Source organism: Hipposideros armiger, unplaced genomic scaffold, assembly GCF_001890085.2.
Source record: "Hipposideros armiger isolate ML-2016 unplaced genomic scaffold, ASM189008v1 scaffold_183, whole genome shotgun sequence".
Taxonomy (NCBI): Eukaryota; Metazoa; Chordata; class Mammalia; order Chiroptera; family Hipposideridae; genus Hipposideros; species Hipposideros armiger.
The window spans coordinates 2,586,131-2,604,959 of record NW_017731533.1 but is presented as its reverse complement, the minus strand read 5'-3'; the positions used below and the strand labels follow the sequence as shown (position 1 = coordinate 2,604,959).

Sequence of the window (18,829 nt, the reverse complement as noted above, 5' to 3'; positions counted from 1 at the left end):
TGCTAGATATTTGGGTGAAAGAAGGGAAGGTTACCAGATTCTTGCCCTCTAGTCAGTGAGGAAAAAGTCAAGTAAACAATAAATCTCAATGTGCTGTGAACAGACTGCATTAAAAATACTCTATGAATTCTAATGAATGCTAGGGTTATAGGGAAAAAAAATTGGGGTGATGCTGGCAGCATGTGGCAGCAAAAAAGCACAGGCCCCAGGACAACCTCTGAAGCTTTGACATTAAAGAGTGACCTGGAAAATGTTAAGCAAGTTAATTAGCCATTCCAAGCCTTGGTCCCTCCTTTCCCCAACAAAAGTACCAATGCTTAGCCCGTTTAGTTACTTCTCACGGTTATTATGAGGTTCATAATGATGCATTTGTACACACGTAAGAATGTGACCCTAATATTTTTTCCCTTAGTCATTTGGGTAATTGGAGTGTGTGTGTGTGTGTGTGTGTGTGTGTGTGTGTGTGTGTGTGGTGTAGTTTTGCCTGTAGTACCTAGATTATAACTCCGTTGAAAGAGAGACAAGAGTTTTCTCTAACTTTAAATTTACCTAGCCCTGCATACTAATCCATAATCCTTAGCAGATGCTCAATGTTTGTTGAATTTAAATTTAATGCTGGGTCAGTCCAGCATTGCTGGCAATATTTGGAACTCCTTCCTTCCAAACAAAAGCCAAATACCCATCATTAAAGTCAGTGCTAAAGTGTTTGGAGAACTAACGTACTCTTAAGCTAGGAATGTAATTATTCTTATCTTGGTGTTTATAACTGCAAATATTATAACTACTCATAAAATTTCCAGTCCTTTGAAAAGTCCACTACTTAAAGCTTGAGTGTGCTAAATGATGAGCTGCACTGGCTAGTTCTATGCCATGTGAAATATTCCTCTTTATTTATTTCTGAAATGACTTCTCATGAATTTAGTAAGTGTCCCTCCTCCCAGAAATTACCCTAAAGGGTAGACGGGCTTAAATCATTTGTTTCCTATATCTATCATGCTCTCAAATACTTCACTCAAACTTTTCCTCAACTTTTTATTTTAGAGCTAAATTATTTGCAAGCATGATGTCCATCCTCAGGATGTTTATGTGTAGGATGTTCACATAAATGGTATGTTAGACTGCTCTCAGACCCTTCCTGCATTCTTGAAAAAGTAACAACATCAAAATTTCACTGCGTGACCAAGGTTTCCATGGTTTTACCTAATTGACGTGATCTTTATAAGATGTTGGGATGATAGCTTTGTGCGACTAGGAAACGAATACAAGTTTCAGGCCTTTTGTGATCTTTGTGTTTCTTTGTCTCCTGGTCTCTGATAATCAGCCTCACAAGCCAGGCTCATGGGGCCGGCTCCGCACTGAGGTGAGGCTGCATAATGCCTTTCCAAGGGACAGTGACCTCAGTTATGGACACATACATCTTTCGGGTCTAACAGCAGATTAAAGAGATCTTTCAAACCTACAAGACCAAGGACATATTAAACTTTACAGGGAAGGTACACTTCTGTTTCAAAAGCTATCGTTCTATGCTACCCATAAACCTCCATCTGCACAATTGGGGAGATTCCTAAATGATTCAACACACGTTTGTACTCAACATCTGTCTATTCCAGCACAAACAAAATGATTTATGATTAGTTTTGCAGTAAGTCATGCCTTTAATTTTTCTTTCTCCTCCTAAAAGCTTGGTTTCAAAAACAAACACAAGGATGAATTTTCGGAAACTGAAGACTTGCAGATGGGGGCAATGGTCTAAATGGGTCTCTTGGCCTATAAACGTTGAGAGCATCCTTTCACACCAATTTTCCATGTATTTTTCAGTGATCTAGGTGGGCCTCTCATGTTAATGAGAGTTTCAGGTGCTGATGGATAGTCTGGAATTGCAGGTGTCCACGAAAACTCCTCTACTTAGCATTAAAAATCTTGCAAGGAGCTGATGGGATTACTGAGATTAAAGTACGTCACCCGCCTAAGGTTATAACGAATGTTGCCCTGGAGACAAAGAAGAGAAAGAACAGGCTGCTTAGGTACAGCTGTTCGTCAGAAATTGTGTGTAAACAGTTATTCTCTGAAGGGATGCCAATCATGGCTGAGAACAGATGAAATGAATTTTAAGATTTAATATTTGGTTAACTGTGTTTTTCCTGTTGGAAACTAACCATTCAGCCAGGACGTGTATACTGATTCTTTTTTGAGGATCACTCAGAAAGGAGGTGGGGAAAGGCTTGAAATAACTCATTTTCAAACAATTACTCTCCAAGAGAATCATCTGTAATTACAACTCAAGTTGATGTTCTATAGTTTTGGACTGAGCAAAGGCCAGCCTGTGGCAGGAGAAAAGCTAGAAAGATGCAAACTCCATGGATAGAGGTAGAAAATGAAAACAAGGAAGGGAAAAATATTATACAATGACCAGTGACTTCCAGGCTCTTCCTAGAAGAAAAGAAAAGGCATGTGCTCTGAAGACATGCTGCTGTGCCATCCAAATGTAGTCAGTGGACAGAAATGCAAATTCTTTCCATGTTCAGAAAAAACAATATCTATCTATATTAATTTCATGCATTTCATTGTGGGTTGCACAATGGAAAACATGCATCTGCACGACCACTTTCAAACCACAGGAGAACAAGCACAGATGTTACACTGAACATACTGTGTTATTCCTCCCTAGTGCTGCCCGAAGCCTTAACATAATGGAAGCTGTGACTTGCATTTATCCACTGGAACTATTCTTAACACATGGTTGCACACATCTATTTCAACCACATACTTTGGAGGTGAAAAGAGGTGAAATGTTTTCCTGGGGAACATGGCCATGTGGCTGTGTGGGGGGTGGGGAATGGGGAGAGAGGTTCTTGACAGAAAAGATAGAGCTAAGGCACATATTTGGGAATACTGACAAAAGCATTCCTTTGATACAACCCTGCAGGTTTTCAGAGCAGTAAGAGCCCTATCACATCGTCATTATACTTACAGATGCAAAGTTAAGGATGAGAACACATCACTTTGTATGGTTTTAATAAAACTGCCAGTATTTGAAAAAATATGGAATGAACTGGTTCTTAATGTTTTTAAATTACTTTTGATAAAAAGATTTTAATTGGGATGAATTTTATATGAGACATGAATACTTTAAATCTAGACCCTTTATAGAAAGATAAGTAGATAAATAGATGTTCGCATAAATTCTTCTGAAATACAGCAAACTTCTTAGACTAAGGGAACTAAGTTATTATATTAGAGAAGTTGGTAATCAGAGATGAATTTCAACATATATAAGTTGAATCCCAAATTACCTATTCCTGCCTCCTTTTACTTTTTGTCCTACTCCCCTCCACTGAAGGCCCAGGAATGTCCAGATAGAGATCGTGTAATATGCTTTCCATATTTGTCTCAATAAATGAGATTCCCTTATTTACAAGTGATTGATTTAGAGGAACTATCATGTTAAATGAACAAATATATTAACTGATTTTTCATTACATGGTAATTGACTGCTAAAATAATGAATTCTTGCAATATTGGTATTGAAACTTTCTAAACAAATAATAGCATCCTTATCAATGAATGCAATATTTGGAAACATAAGTTAAAGCCACAGAAATAATATAATAAAATATTGCTGATTGAGAGTAGCAATGACTAGTCTGGGTTTTTAAAATAACATTTAAAAAACTAGGCCAATAAAATTCTGTATGTTATATCTTCATTTGTTAAGATTGGGAACTTTAAAAAAAGTCCTTTTCTCTTTTCTTCATGAGCTCTGTATACTTCCTGAAATAGCAAACAACATTTCCTTTAGTATTTCACGTGATTTGCTAACTTCTTTTCTTTATCATGAGTATATCCTACCGGCAAGTTTATATTTCATTTCCAGATCTTCAAGCTGAAGGTTCTGTCAAATTTCTTGGACATGTACAAGATCTGACAATTAAGTTCGTGAACTTGTTGCAACGATGTTGCTAATCTTTTTTTTTTATATATCAGAGGGATTGGATATTTATTATGAATTTGTACCAACTGCAAAAACAGTTAACCAAGTTTACTATTTGGAAGTGCTGAGAAGGTGGTGTGAAAAGTTAGACAAAAATAACCTGAGCTTTTCACCAATTCCTGGCTCTTGCATCACAACAATGCACCAGCTCACACGGCACTGTTTGTGAGGGAGTTTTTAGCCAGTAAACAAATAACTGTATTGGAACACCCTCTCTACTCACCTGATTTGGTCCCCAGTGACTTCTTTCTTAACCCAAAGATAAAGGAAATATTGAAAGGAAGACATTTTGATGACATTCAGGACCTCAAGGGTAATACTATGATAGCTCTATGGCCATTCCAGAGAAAGAGTTCCTAAATTGTTTTGAAGGGTGGACTGGGCTCTGGCATTGATGCATAGTTTCCCATGAGGAGTACTTCAAAGGTGACCATAGTGATATTCAGCAATGAGGTAGGTAGCACTTTTTCAAGGATGAGTTCGTGAGCTTAATCGTCAGACCTCGTATGGCTGTTAGCCTGTGCCTCCACTTGGATCTTGGTCTTTCTCTTCTGAGATGGGCTCAATGTATCAGCTTTAGTCCTAAGTAAACATGCCAAGTCTTAGAAGTGGAAGACAACTGTGATGACTTCCTTCCTAAAGCTGGATCTGGGGCATCTTTTTCTCCTTTACTTCTCTAGATTAGTATGATGGCCTATACCATGCTCAGAATTAAACATGGTATTCGTCTTCTTAAGGAAAGAAAAAAAGAGCAGCTGTTGGCAGGACTTGAAGGTGTGAACAGTGTGTCATTGTGGGTAAGCCATGCCTTACAGATACTTCCTTCAAAGATTGGAGAGACATTAAAAAGATGAATTGTCTAGGCTTCATCTTATCTCCCTTCCTGGGCTGCACCTCCCTGTGCATTGGCACAAAGGAACCAAGGAAAACAGGCCCCTCTAGTGAAGTTTCTATGTGAAATCCTCAGATAAACTTCATGGTGAGGCCAACCTGAACAATTACTTGATCTAAGGAAAGAAAATATTCTTAATTATTATTTTTTTTGCTATGTGCTGCCTCACATGATTATCAGTAGTATTTAAAATGAATTCCAGTTATGCTCCTTATGTTTATATTTTCAGTTAGGCAAGCCTAGGGCACCAGCTGATAAATTTATTTTTAATAGAATCACAGAATCTTAAATGCTTGAAAGGATTTCAGAAGCTGTCTGGGCCAATCACCGATCCCCTGAAGAATTCTATCGATAGCCCTCTCAGGCTTGTTAAAAGAATGAAGGAGCTGATTTATTTTTCTGCTAAATCCAGAAAATAGAAGTTTTAAGCATTAGAATTGTAAGGAAAAGAAAACTTTGGTAAAATTAAGACTTCAGGGCCGGCCGAGTGGTGCGGTGGTTAAGAGCTGGCTTGGGACGCCAGAGGGCCCTGGTTCGGATCCCACATGTGAGGGCCAGTGATGCTGCCCTCTACAGCTAAGATGCGGAACAACAGCTCAACCTGGAGCTGGGCTGCCGTGAGTCGCTGGCGATGGCGTAGTCTGCAACCCCTGCTGCAGTGGGTTGCATGGGCAACCGTGTGTAGCCAGCAGCCAGCGTGAGTGGCCAGCAGCCGGCGACTGATCTGCCTCGCCCGGGAAGAGCGCAATGATGGTGCCAACTTGGGTCAGTGAAGCAATGTCCTCCACAACTAGACGGAAGAACAAAAGGACAGCAACTTGTCTGTTCCCCTTCCCCCAATTCCCCAGCGCTGTTCTCATCCCCCAACTCCCCAACTTAAAAAAAAAAGTCTTTAAAAAGAAAATAGACTTCACTCTTCTGAAGGAAGGCAGTTAGAAGAATGCCATAAATGCATTTTTAACCCCTTTGAGGCAAAGAGGGTTGAAAAAAATGCACAAGTCACTTGCACAAGTACATATGTGATTATTCTGAGACATAACACGTGCAATTAGTCTCAAGTGCTCACTCTGTTCAATAGTTGGAAATATAAAAGCATAATGAATTTTATTACTATTGGGATTTATAGAGCATTTTTTATTTGATCTACTTTTCTTTATTTCAACAGAGAATTGAATGAAATTTCAAGGCTGGGTGGTGAGGTGGAGAAAGGAAATGTGTGTGTGTGTGTGTGTGTGTGTGTGTGTGTGTGTGTGTGTGTGTGTGTTACGTCAGCATCCAAAATTGCCATACTGGTGTGGATAAAAGTTGCCATTTTTCTGGGGAGATTTCAAATGGTGCATTAAAGGAAAAATATAAGAGGGCATGGAATACCCACACACGTCCAGGCTTTGTAATTTCCAGGGTGCACCTTTTTTACCTTTGGAGAAGGTTGCTGTGGATGTGCTAGAAAAGCTTCAAACTGCAGGTTCTGCCAATTCTGTAGAACACATTTTTTGCTGTGGGGCTTTCAAATTACGATATGAAAGTTATTTAAAGCTTAGGAGTTTGTGTGTTACATTACACGCTGCATAAACGTAGCCATTGCTCCTAAATGTGAACATTAATGCACTCTGTAGAGGTACAGTTATTACCGCCGGGACAGAAATCAACAAACCCCACCAAAGGAATTTCTTAAAACTGCTATCATAAAATCTGTGCATGTTATGGATTTCATTAACATTTTGCTCCCCGAGGATTCCCAATTGTATAATAACAGAAGTTCTTTAAATTTTAAATACCACAGACAGGAACAGCCTTTCACCCAAAACAGATGTGAAACCATCAGCCTTGCCTTCTTATTGGTCTGCAGATATGAAACTGCTTGGTAATTGATAGCTCTTAATGTGTTGTTGTTTAGGTTACAGAATTGGAAACTTAATAGTATTTTTCCCATGAAAAGATAAGTTAATAAGGAATAGACAGGCTTTTCAAACACAGGTCCTTACTCTTGATTATATTTGAAGTTAAAAAATAAAAAAACACCTTTGATTTGCACGCTGCAAAAAACCCCACTAAAATAGCAGGGGTCAGTGCCACACAATGTCCAGGTGTGGAGAAGCTCATTTCAGTCTTATTTTTCCTAAATCCTGTCAACATGACTTGAGATTTTGTCCTTGTGTTTCCTTTTCTTAATCCCATCCTTATCAGTGCATTTTGAGACCCCAGCAAGCATGCACTATTCTAAAACAACATCTGTATTTGTTTAGCTAAAAACAGTTCACTTTTAAAAGCTAAAAATAGCGAACCTTAAGATAAATAATGGAGCAGGTTTATGAGGCTATTTTCCTGTATAAGGTAAACAGATGCATCTATATTTTTGGCAAACAAAAGAAGTACAGTTCTGTTCAAATAATATCTATGATAAGCGGTTGAAAGGGACAAAAACCACCCAAACAACCAGTTACTTTTTCTTTCAAAATGCTGACCAATTTGAATATTTAAAAAATGACTTGATTAGAATTCAGGGTATCTTTTACACCCCTGGTTTTCCTTTGGGGGGTGATTTTACCCCCAGTAGGACATTTGGCAATGTCTGGAGACGTTTTTGGTTGTCATGATGGAGGTGTGTGTGTGTGTGTGTGTGTGTGTGTGTGAGTGTGTGTGTGTGTGTGTGTGTGTGTGTGTGTGTGTGTGTTTTACTGGCTTCTGGTGAGTGGAGGCTAGGGATGCTGCTAAACATCTTACAATGCATAAGACAGCTCCTCAACAAATAATTATCTAATCTAAAATGTCAGTATTGTCAAGGCTGAGAAACCCTGCTGTAGACATAGTCCAATCATTTGTTTTAAGTTAAAGCTTCTACAGTGACTATTCAATTTAGTAGACATCATTTACCACTCAGAAACTAAGTAGAAATATGCTGGGGTTTAAATGGACTTGCATGGTTTTTAGGATACCATCTTAAAAATGATCTAAATCTATTTCCATATCTTGTTGCAATTAAATAGCAGCAAAGTGGGAGGAAGGACACTAAGCTACTAGTTTAGGTTTTGTCATTAACTCACTATGTGATCTTGCATATCACTTAACCTCTGAACATATGAAAATAAGGAATTTAGACAAAAATGATGTTTATACCTGCTTTTAGTCTTACACTTAGAGATGGCCTAGAAAAAAAAAAAAAACTTTCCTCTAGAATATAACTATGAATGTTGGCTCCAAATAGACAATGGCATAAAACATTAAGAAATCAAAACTGTTGGCAAAATGGAATATGCATGCTATACAAATTAATTTATTTTTAAGTGTAATTCTACCTAAACAGTTATGGTTCTTTCAGTATAGTATTTCCAGGGATGTTTCATCATAAAAACCTAAAACATTTCTTTAAATGTCATACATTTTCTTTAGGGTGTGTTGACATGAAATACTAATTAGTAAAATCATTTGACTGACTTTTAAAACTGAATTAAGTGGCCAACTTGACCAAAATGATTAAAATCATCTTGGTATTCTCTATATGAGAAAAGAAACAGTTAAAAACGTTTAAATAATTATGTCATATGCACATTCTGTTTTTACCCACATCACATCCTCCTTAAAAGAAAAAAAAAACTCTGAATTTAATCTGTCCCTATATACATTTCCTATATACATTTCCTATATATATTTCCTTTGAATGACTTCCTATAATATGAAAAACCAAGGTACCAGGGAAAGCATGAGGAAAAGTTCCCCAAAAGACAGTAACTTTTGGAATGTAGACTTCCTGAGTGGAAAGCTAGTCAAAGAATAATGACCTATGATGTGTGAAGGGTAGGATGTAATGCATTTATATTATGCAGGAAGTAGAAGTCAATGAAGAATCACAGTAAGATGACAAAAGGCCCACCTTGGGCAATTTTTTTTTAAAGCAAATCATCTCCCTTCCAGATCAATGTTTTAGCTAAAATAGCATGTTAGTATTAGTTGCAATAAACATGAACACACACACACACACACACACACACACAGCACACCTGGGAAATAAACATTCAACTGAACAGCTGTATTTTCCCTAAATTTGCCAACATTATATTTTACAGGCATAATTCCACATTTGGGTAACTCAGTGAGCTATTTTTGTCAGTTCTCTAGTTACACATTTAAAAGTATCACTTTATTGAATTTTCAGCAACGTACTAATGCTTGAATGAGATAATGCACACACTACAGTGCCCGGTTTATAAGGAGAGTTTACAATCAGGATAATCTGGCTCAATATGTATTCTGGATTAGTCAATTTAGCAGGTGGAACCAATTTTCAATACAGCATTATAGATTATAAAATTGCCAGAAACTAGCAATTCTACGAAAAGTAAAAAACTACTTCATAGGAGATACCTGTTCCACATTTAACACTTTAATATAAGAAAACAGAAGATTTATCCAGAAAGCTTAGAAGGAAAGAAAATTATATATGAAGCTTGTTAAAATAAATGACATTCTAAGGCTTTAAGATAAATTACTTCAGTTTCCTCTTTTTTTTTAGCTGAGCCATCCTGCCACCTGTTGGTAGCTCAGCTGCAGCTCAGCTTGGGCCAGGACTCAAACCGCTGTTGCTCAGAGCTGGCACTCTTGAGCGAGCTCTTAAGCAACTAAGCCATTTGGCCGGCCCCAGTTTCCTCTTTCAATGTAAGGAGGCAACTCACTTTGAAGATAAAAACAAAGATTTCAAATGACAAATTATTCTAAATGAATAAGCAGCACTCAGTTCTCCCACCTAAAATTTGCTAAAAGCATGTAATACTGTGTGTCGGAGGGACTATTTCCAAGAATTCATGAGCTACTTCGTGTCATCTGGGACTTAAAGGACACCCAGCTAGCCCCTTCTTAGTTCCTAAATTCAAATCCATGCCTCTAAATGATCTTTTGTCTCCATTCGCAGCAAGTTGTAAATGACAATTCAATTTCTGAATCATGACAGAACCACTTTGCAAGCTGTTGGCAGTAACAACTCACAGCCCAGATGAATGTTGGGAGACCCCGTGGGCTAAAGGAAAGACCCTGGGGATGGGGGTTAAGAACCTGGCTATTTGAATGACAGTCTCTTCTGTGACCCAAGAGGCTTGAAGACCTCACCAGGCTTTGTCGCTTTTCTCCATGTAGTTGGCATGAGAATATCTGCACAGCTTAGAGAGTATCTCACATAATAGAGCATGAGGTGAAAAACTCACAATTCGAACGCCTAATGCCAGCTGCCCCCTGGGCCTGTGTCAGGCTGACTACAGGTGGTGATTCACCAGCCCCTGTCTGCCACCCAGATGTCTCAGTGCTTACTGACGCCCTTCCCCTGTCTGTGAAGCGAAGTCCACTTTAATTGTGTAAGACTGTTTTTTCCCCACAAGTTGCATCTTTCCCCCAAGTCGGAAGTCTGTGAACCACTTAACCTCTCTGAGCATCAGTTTTCTCACTTGAAGATGCAAATAGAAATCTCTGGTCTATTTAACTTACGTTCTAAGACCAAAATGTGTACGAAAAGGTGATTTTGAAAAGAAAAAGTGCTATAAATATAAGGTTTTGTGGTCAGAACATGTCTTACAATTAATTTGAAAATCCACCAAGCAGCCTAAAGACCTCTTGGATTTGGCCAGTTCCACACGTTGAACGTTAGCGGAGGCACCTACCTTGTTTGACACTCCGGTGAGTGAACCGGACTGAGTGTGTGAGTCTGTGCTGTGTGGGTGTGTTTTTTTGATTCAGGTCAGCCCACCTCCTTAACACACTAAGGCCTGTTACTGGTGTCTGCTTTCAAAGTTCCTTCAGTTAGATAATGTGGACTATTATCCAAGAGAAATGCATATAAGGCAAAAGGAAAACACGAAACAGGCTTCCTCGGACGGTTAGCCTTAGCGCCTGTCTTCCGGAACTTTTTTTCTCAGAATGAACATCTGCACTACGTAATGTGGTGGAGAGAGATACGGCGCTTGTGCTTCAGTGGCTTGCTGATGTATTCTTACAGCTACAGAGTGTCATCTTGGCAGGGCCCTTTTTCTTTGTGATTAATCCATGATGGGGCTGATTTACCAAACCAAGCAGGATGTGGCTGAGAAGCCAACTGCTTTCTGCTCTTCTGGAATAACTGAAGGCATAAATAATCTAGTACCAATTGTTTTTCCCCACAAAATACATGGCCCCCAAATTTGTAGAAGCATCGAGTGCAGCTTGAATAGGTTTGTAAGTAATTCTATGTCTAAAGTCACCAGAGGGTGTGGTAATCGATTAGTCCCTAGTGCCATTTTTATTTCTTTGGCTTAACAAAGCTCATAGCCCATCCAGGCATTATGTCTCGTGCCTTTTTTTTTTCCTTCTTGTCTCCTGGCATTTTAATCAGGGAAAAGTCACAGTTGTTTTGAGAAAAGCACTCCCAAGAGCTTTAATTAAAGCTAGAAGGATAAATCTGTTTACAGTGTGGTGAACACTATCATTAATAAAACATTGAAATAATTAACGAATTAAATTCTGCTTTGTGTGTGAATGGCTGCATTTAGGATCTATGAGAACATGTCTCCTGAACAGACATGTTTGCTGTGCACTCAGTTTGCAGAGATGAAAAGAAAAAACTGAGATGGCATTTCTCTGAGATTCACAGTGTCACAGAAAGCTGGGGCCCTAATGGTGAAGGCGATATTACCTTAATTTTATAGGAAAAGAAACTCAGTTTCAATGAGATTAATGGCTTGGGCTCTAATGATGTTCTTGAAAATTAATATTTTTTTATAGCACCACTGATCTCCGGAGTCTTTACTTTGAATCCTTGATTGTTTAACCAAAAACAAAAGCAAGAAAAGATTAAATTAATAATAAGATAAGCAGCTCTAAGACACAGAACAGAATGGAATACTCTAAAAAAACCCAAAAAACAGGCAAACTTCATGGTGTAATTAATTCTGCCATTGACAATTAAGAGGTTTTAGCTGCTCAGGATATGAAGTGGCCTTTTAAGCAGGATATGACCATGTGCAGATCTCCGAGTCGGGACTTCCCTTCGTGTTCCTTCTCACTAAACTACCTCTTGTTTTTAAGCTTTCTGGCAGACTACAGATCTCACAGGAAGCACCAACATGGACGTTCATATCGACGGTTAATGGTGCATTGTTTTTTTATGTCACTCAGTAATTTCCTAGAGAAAACAATGGGATCCGAAGGCTGTTCCTGTCTTGAAGGAAAGTCAGCTTACAATATTGCCTTAACACATGCAAGTGTTTGTCCTTGTTGCTACAGCAACATGTTTGTGGGGTATATTTGATGCAAAATGCGAAAAAGCTGAAAAAGAAAACAAATGCCATTTGCATACGGATGTGCATAGAAACAGAAATGGATGTGAGCTAACGTCCCTGTGATTGGAGATATGTCCCTCTTGTCCTCAGTCCAATTATGCTGTACTTTTTGGTTAATGTGTAAAGCGTCTATCCAATGAAAACAAGGAGCTAACCACTTCCAGAAAAGCTGGAAACACATGAAATTACTCACAATTAGGCGATAGGTAGATGTTAGGTGCTCTCACCATGTACACAGACACAGCAAGCATGTAAATGAGCCCACTGAGCTCCCAAAGGAGAAAAAGATCATTTTACCTCAAGGTGAACTGACGCTAATCTTCTCTGACATTCACCTCCTAGATGGATGCAGGAGCAAGGGCCCTGCTGTCTAGGGTTCAAGTAGTAAGCATCCAACTCATCTCGGTGTGAGCCTTCTCAGCAGGAGGAAAAGGATGAAGGGAGGTGAGTGATGCTTCACCTGATACACCTGAGTTTATAGGGATGGTAATGAACGATGAAGATGGAGCATATTAAAGTGTAAAGAAGCAGGGGTTGGAGTCCCACAGACCTTGCTTCCAAGGCCAGTCACTAACTGTGACCTGTGGCATTTACTAATCTCTCTGAACCTCCGTGTCCTCATTTTTGAAATGAGGATAATTGTGCCGTCTTCACAGCATTGCTGTGAGGATTAAATAAAAGTATGTCAAGTACTTAGCAGAGGTCAGGTTGCATAGTCAGAGCTCAATAAGTGGTAACTATTCAGTGAATGGCACAATTGTCATGCACGTTATTCACCGACTGTTTCTAGCTCTCTTCCCTCTAGCACACGTCGAATTGCTGCCTCTCAGACGTTTAGTATGGTTGTGGGATGTGCTTTGGCCATAAAATATGAGTGGAAGTGCTCTTTTCTATGGAACCCAAAAGTCACATGTTCTGCCACACTCTTTCTCCCTCTGCCTTGGTGACAGGCAACGTCTCAGATGATGGCCACTCTCCCTGTGTGGGTCCTGGTGTGAGAAGATGTGGAGCAGACCCTGAGACCACCAGAGGTGGAAGGGAACATGGGCAAGAAAAAACCCTTCTTGTTTTGGTTACTTTGATGGAAAGAGTTGGAACATTTAAGATTTTTTTTTTTCTTCTGGGGCAATCTCAAACTGTGCCTGACTCCTGACAATGATGTAAATCCTGTCCTTGTTGACAAACGCTTTGTGAGAGCCCATTTTGTCTCCATGTTTCTACTAACATAGAATTGCCTTTCACAGAAGAATTGCTACAGTTGCAATTTCAAACCACTTGCAAGACTACTGTCCCTAAATTACTAAGAGCTCTCCATGTTACCAAGAATAGGACTACATTACCATGCAAACACTAAGCTTAGCACTGCAAAATGTAAGCTTTCCTGTAGAGCCATGTCTATCAATCACACAGAACTGCTTGTTGGTTTGGAGATGTGGAAAGAGCTATTTTGACATAGGCAAATTCATTTCATTTCTGACTTCATCTGGAGCTGGATTCACCAGTCCCAAGGTAAAAGTCTCATCTTTTCTCACCCTCTACACATTTCTCAGTTCCTTAGAGGTTAGCATGAGTTCAGTCTCCTGTAATAGGCCATTTCACTTTAAGTGTATGTTAAACTAATATTGACCTTTCCAAAGTAAAACAAAATCTGGTATTTGTGCTCAAAAGACTGAGACAGCAAAGATGTGGAAAGTGGGGGATTAATCATCCTGGCCTTTTTCTTGCTTACAAACTCTCTCTGGGAATTAGTCGTTTTTATATATCTAACACTATATGTAAGATGGGCTCTGCCTACTCTCTTGAAAAGGAAGCCGGGATCCTTCAGTAAATAACTTTGTATAATTTGCCCACAATTTAACCCACTCAGACACATATGTATGTTTCACTTGACAATGGGTGAAAAAGTCAAGAATGTGAGCATCAGGCCTTGGGTGGGAGTATCCAGACATCAAGGTCGGGCAAGTTTAGGATGGGGAGTGGTGCTAGGAATAAGTCCAGAGACGAGCGAGGGGTGGTGGGTACCACTGGGGAGAGGAGGGTCTGTGGGGAATGTAAGGGTTATGACAGAGAAGGGGATGTCACAGCCACGTGAGGAAAGCAGAAGCAATTTTACTAAGAAGAATACAAACATGTACATTTCATACATATTTGTGTATATGTAATCCATAGAGACCAGTGCCCTCAAATAAGCCACCTCCTGGGTATGTGCTATATTGACCAATATGGAAAAGTAAACCTCAATCCTTTTCTTCCCTTCTTCCACCTAAACAAACAAATAATAATAATAATAATAATAATAATAATAATAATAATAATAACCCCCTATACTTGGAAACACTTATATCATGCAAGTCTACAGATAAGGTTAATATGTTTCATCAAGGAAGTAAACATCTATTGAAGTAGGAAGCATATCAATAAAAAATGTGTAGTTATTGAGAAAAATCAGATCTTTCAGTGTTACCAAAGTGAGACATCTGTGCTCAAATTCTGTGAAGAGCTGTATATAAGTATCTGAGAAGATAAATGGATTTTCAGGGAAGTCATCTGGGCCTGCTTTTCTCTGATGGTGTGCCATCGTGACATTATGATTCTACAGTGATTATATTTGGTATCCATTGTCCTTCTTTTCTCATCTGAAAGCATTTGGCATGGCACTGCTTTTTTTCAACAACCTTTGTAGACGACCAAAATGTCCTTCAACCCTGAATGTGCCGGGTCCTATGCTACCTACCTGTATCCACTCTTTGTAGGAATCTTCTCCAGGAGTCCACCCGTTCTCAGGGTAATTCAGGCGGGAGCGTTCTGAAGACCAGTTGGTGCTATACTGGGAAGAAGCTGTGATTTGGTCAGAATGAATCTCTCCTGATTCCATGCCCAGAGCCTCCATACATTTGAAATCTGAAGGGAAATAAAAAATAGACCAAAGTCATGAAAACATAGGGAACCTAAGATGCATATTTCTTTTTTGAATCTGGCAGATTAAAATGGTCATATTTTGTTCACACACAGTTTCACAAAAGATGACAGACAGCAAGGGAGTTATTGGAATGTGGCACTGATACATGCATTTTCATGGCAATAATTTTTGTTTGTTTTTTAGCTTCCACATATAAGTGAAATCATATGGTATTTGTCTTCCTCTCTCTGACTGACTCCACTCAGCACAATACCCTCTAGGTCCATCCATTTGTCACACCTGGGAAGATTTCATTTTCTTTTTTATGGTCAAGTAATATTCCATCGTATATATGTACCACATTTTCTTTATTCACCCATCTATCGATGGACACTTAGGTACATGGCAATAATTTTTAAAAACAAGGCTGTGAAGATATTATAGTGATTAGTGATTAGTTATTTTCCCAACTGGACCTAGGTTGACAGAAATGCGATTAGAAATTTATTAAGAAATAATGAAATTTCTGGTTTATTTTCAAAGTTGAATGTATGCAGCTATGTCATATGAGTACACACCAAAAATTGTGTTTCAATAAAATGTTACTATTGAATTCTTTCCTCCAATATCTAATGAAAGTGAACAAGACTCTATGTCCATTGAAAATCCATATTTAGTGGACACTAGAACTTAACTCTCTGCCTTTCAGATTCCTTGCAATTGGCACCCAAGCCACCTCTCCCTGACTCTGTTTGTTCTCATGCTCCCCTACCTCTGGCCTGGTCATTGTTATTAACATAATTAATTTATTAAAACACATAAGTATCCACTGGGGTAAACTGCAATATCATCTGATCCCAAAGAGCACCACAGTTTTACAGCATAAAGAATAATGCTCACGATGATGACCAGGTATTCCACTAGGTCTTATAGATCCAGTGAAACAATGAAATATGAAATTCATGTCAAACATGATATTGGGAAATCAATCAATTTTAGGAAACTGTGAATCCAAAGTACTAAAGTGGAAAACCAAAAACAAGCTTTAGAAATGAAATAGAAGATTCCCAACCACCCAGAAAATCTCAACTAACCAAAAATTTACATTTTCTGAGTTTTCTATCATAATAGGTAAGGTCTATGGCATAAAAGATTTTCATTTACTTGTTTCCTACTTTTAATGTTAGGTTTGTTATTTGTAATATAACAAAATATTTATAGGCACAAAAATACATGGGTTAATCAAATACATTAAGTACAAATAAGTTTTTGAAATTTAATTGACCTTTTTAGTTTCCAGTGAGATCTAGTAGAAAAGATAACGAGCCTATGTGTAGAACAGGTCTCTAAACACCCTGTCGTCTCCTTATGTTGCTTTACAATCCGGCAGCTAGAACTGATGAAACACACAGTATATTCATTGTTTTTTCATTTTTTTCCCTCTTGTGCCCTTAAAAGAGCTGGAGACCACATAAACTTTGAGGAAGGGCTGAGCTAGCTGAGTATTGTAATAGGATATAGAAACATATTCCTATTTTCAAAAACAAAGTTGTAACAAATTAAAACATGCTTCTTTTACATGAATATTCACTTTCATTCACATAAAAAAGAAAAAAATATGGCTTCCACCAGGTTCTTCACAAACCAAACTACCACGCACCACCCCTGTAAGTGAACGACCAATGATTTTTTCTTATCATCCATGATCAATGTGACCAATGCCTGCTCTTTTATGAATCTCAGCCCACTACACATTTGAGGGTGCCAGGTAGGTGGTCTGGCATATTTCATTGTTTCAAGGCATTCTTTTTCCATTTTCCACTTTCTTCCATAATTTCAGAGGCTTACGAGCAGCCTTTTCATCCACAATTTTACTAAGGAAGCACACTAGATAGGTCTTCCTATTGATATTTGTAAAATCCATTTAAAAGAGAAAAATAAACACTTGGCACTCCAACTCAAAAACCGTTTCTTTGGTGTTTCATGTGGCCGCAGGTGTGTGAGGAGGAATAACAAGCAGTATTTACCACGGGGCTTTGCAAGACAATAAACACTGACCTTCTGAGACGGTGCTCTGCAGGACACTGTAGTTTGCTGAAAAGCCTTCTTTTGCTATGGCACTGTCAGTGTAAAAAACCATGGAGAGAATGCCGGATGAGGCACGAATTCGACCTGGTGTTTTCTGTCCGCAGTAACGCCCAATATGAGGGCCAACTGGAAAGGGAGAAATGCAGAGAACATTAAAATATCTTTCCTTCTACAGCAGATGCAAGAATAACCATTTGCAAACATGGGTCCCAGCGGAACCCAGAAGTGATTTCCTACCCAAAGCAAGTGTACCCTGGTTAATTGCTTTGCAGTGAACATATTGGATCAGGTTTGTGGAAAGGATTTCCAAGTGTGCTCAGAAGGGCAATAAGACATAACCACATTCCCCAGGGAGCAGGATTGTTTTCAGGAACAGAATCTAAATGCTTGCTTCAATTGCAAAGAATGAGATTCGGGCTGTCAAGTGCCACTTTGGCATTAATCCCCAGGACCAGACTGCACACACAGTCCAGCTCTGAATGACTGCAGCTAGGCTGTGGTCAATGAGGTCTCTTGGAGTTGCCTGTCCTCACTTCCCTGCCCTAGAAGGATATCCTGGGGAAGGCCTCTGTCCTGGGAACCTGTCTGGAACCAGGGCAGTACCAAGGGTCTGAACCAGCATCATGTAACCTGATTTCCTTCCTCATTCCTGGAGCCTTATTGTGACAAACTTTACTCACTGACTTGGATAATGGGCAGTGGATCCTGTCTTAAACAGGGCTTAATCTGAAGACTAACTAATAATTGTAACAATTTAAAAATTTAGAAACTACAGGGCCGGCCGAGTGGCGCATTGGTTAAGAGTTGGCTTGGGACACCAGCTCTGAGCAGCAGGGCCCAGGTTCGGATCCCACACAGAGGGCCAGTAACGCTGCACCCTCTACAGCTAAGATGGTGAACAACGGCTCAACCTGGAGCTGGGCTGCCATGAGTCGCCGGCACAGCGTAGGCTGCAGTGGGGCTGGCTGGTAGCTGGCGTGTGCTTTCGTGAGCTGCCGTGAGCCACCGTGAGCAGCTAACTGGCCGGCGAGCAACTGCCTCAGCCGGGAAGAGCACAATGATAATACCAACATGGGCCAGTGAAGCGACGTCCTCCATAACTAGACTAAAGAACAAAAGGACAGCAACTTGTCTGTTCCCCTTCCCCAATTCCCCAATAAAATAAAATAAAATAAAATAATAAATAAATAAAAATAAAAATTTAGAAACTATAGATACCAATAATTTATGCATAATAATAGCAAGTCGTAATCAAAATGAAAATTTGAAAGGAAAATACATCTTTCTGACTTTTGTCCCAGTTTTTTCTCCCGCAAACCTAAGAGAGGTGACTGCATTGCACTGGTCTCCAATGGCCAAGAGGTGGCCCAAAAGCAGCCATTTGATTGTGCACACAGGGAAATAAATAGTACCTAAGGCAGTGATAAAGTTAAACTGTATTTGACTTAAACTGGCTACCCCCTTGTTGAAGAGCTGTTAGACAAACCTTGGCAATTAGTAATTGTAAGTTGCCTTATGGATGGTGCTCAAGCCCTCTGGGGTTGTAGAATCTTTCCATTTCCCTGTCCAGATTAGCAGCAAAAAAAGAAAAAAAAAAGTCCCTTTTCTCTAGATTTTTTTCATTGCACATATGGTAAAACCATACCAGACGGTTTGGGCTT

The 18,829-nt window shown here is 39.2% G+C and overlaps 1 protein-coding gene across 4 annotated transcripts in view; it reads right to left on the bottom strand.

The window, feature by feature from the left end:
- NRP1 (neuropilin 1) overlaps positions 1-18,829 on the bottom strand; it is a 144,818-nt gene that overhangs the window by 53,080 nt on the left and 72,909 nt on the right. For all 4 annotated transcript variants that reach the window (XM_019652611.1, XM_019652612.1, XM_019652613.1 and 1 more), the window contains exons 5-6: positions 17,139-17,294; positions 14,916-15,082 (exon numbers count right to left, since the gene is read on the bottom strand). In XM_019652611.1, the coding sequence (XP_019508156.1) occupies positions 14,916-15,082; positions 17,139-17,294 (323 nt within the window). The remainder of the gene's footprint in view (positions 1-14,915; positions 15,083-17,138; positions 17,295-18,829) is intronic.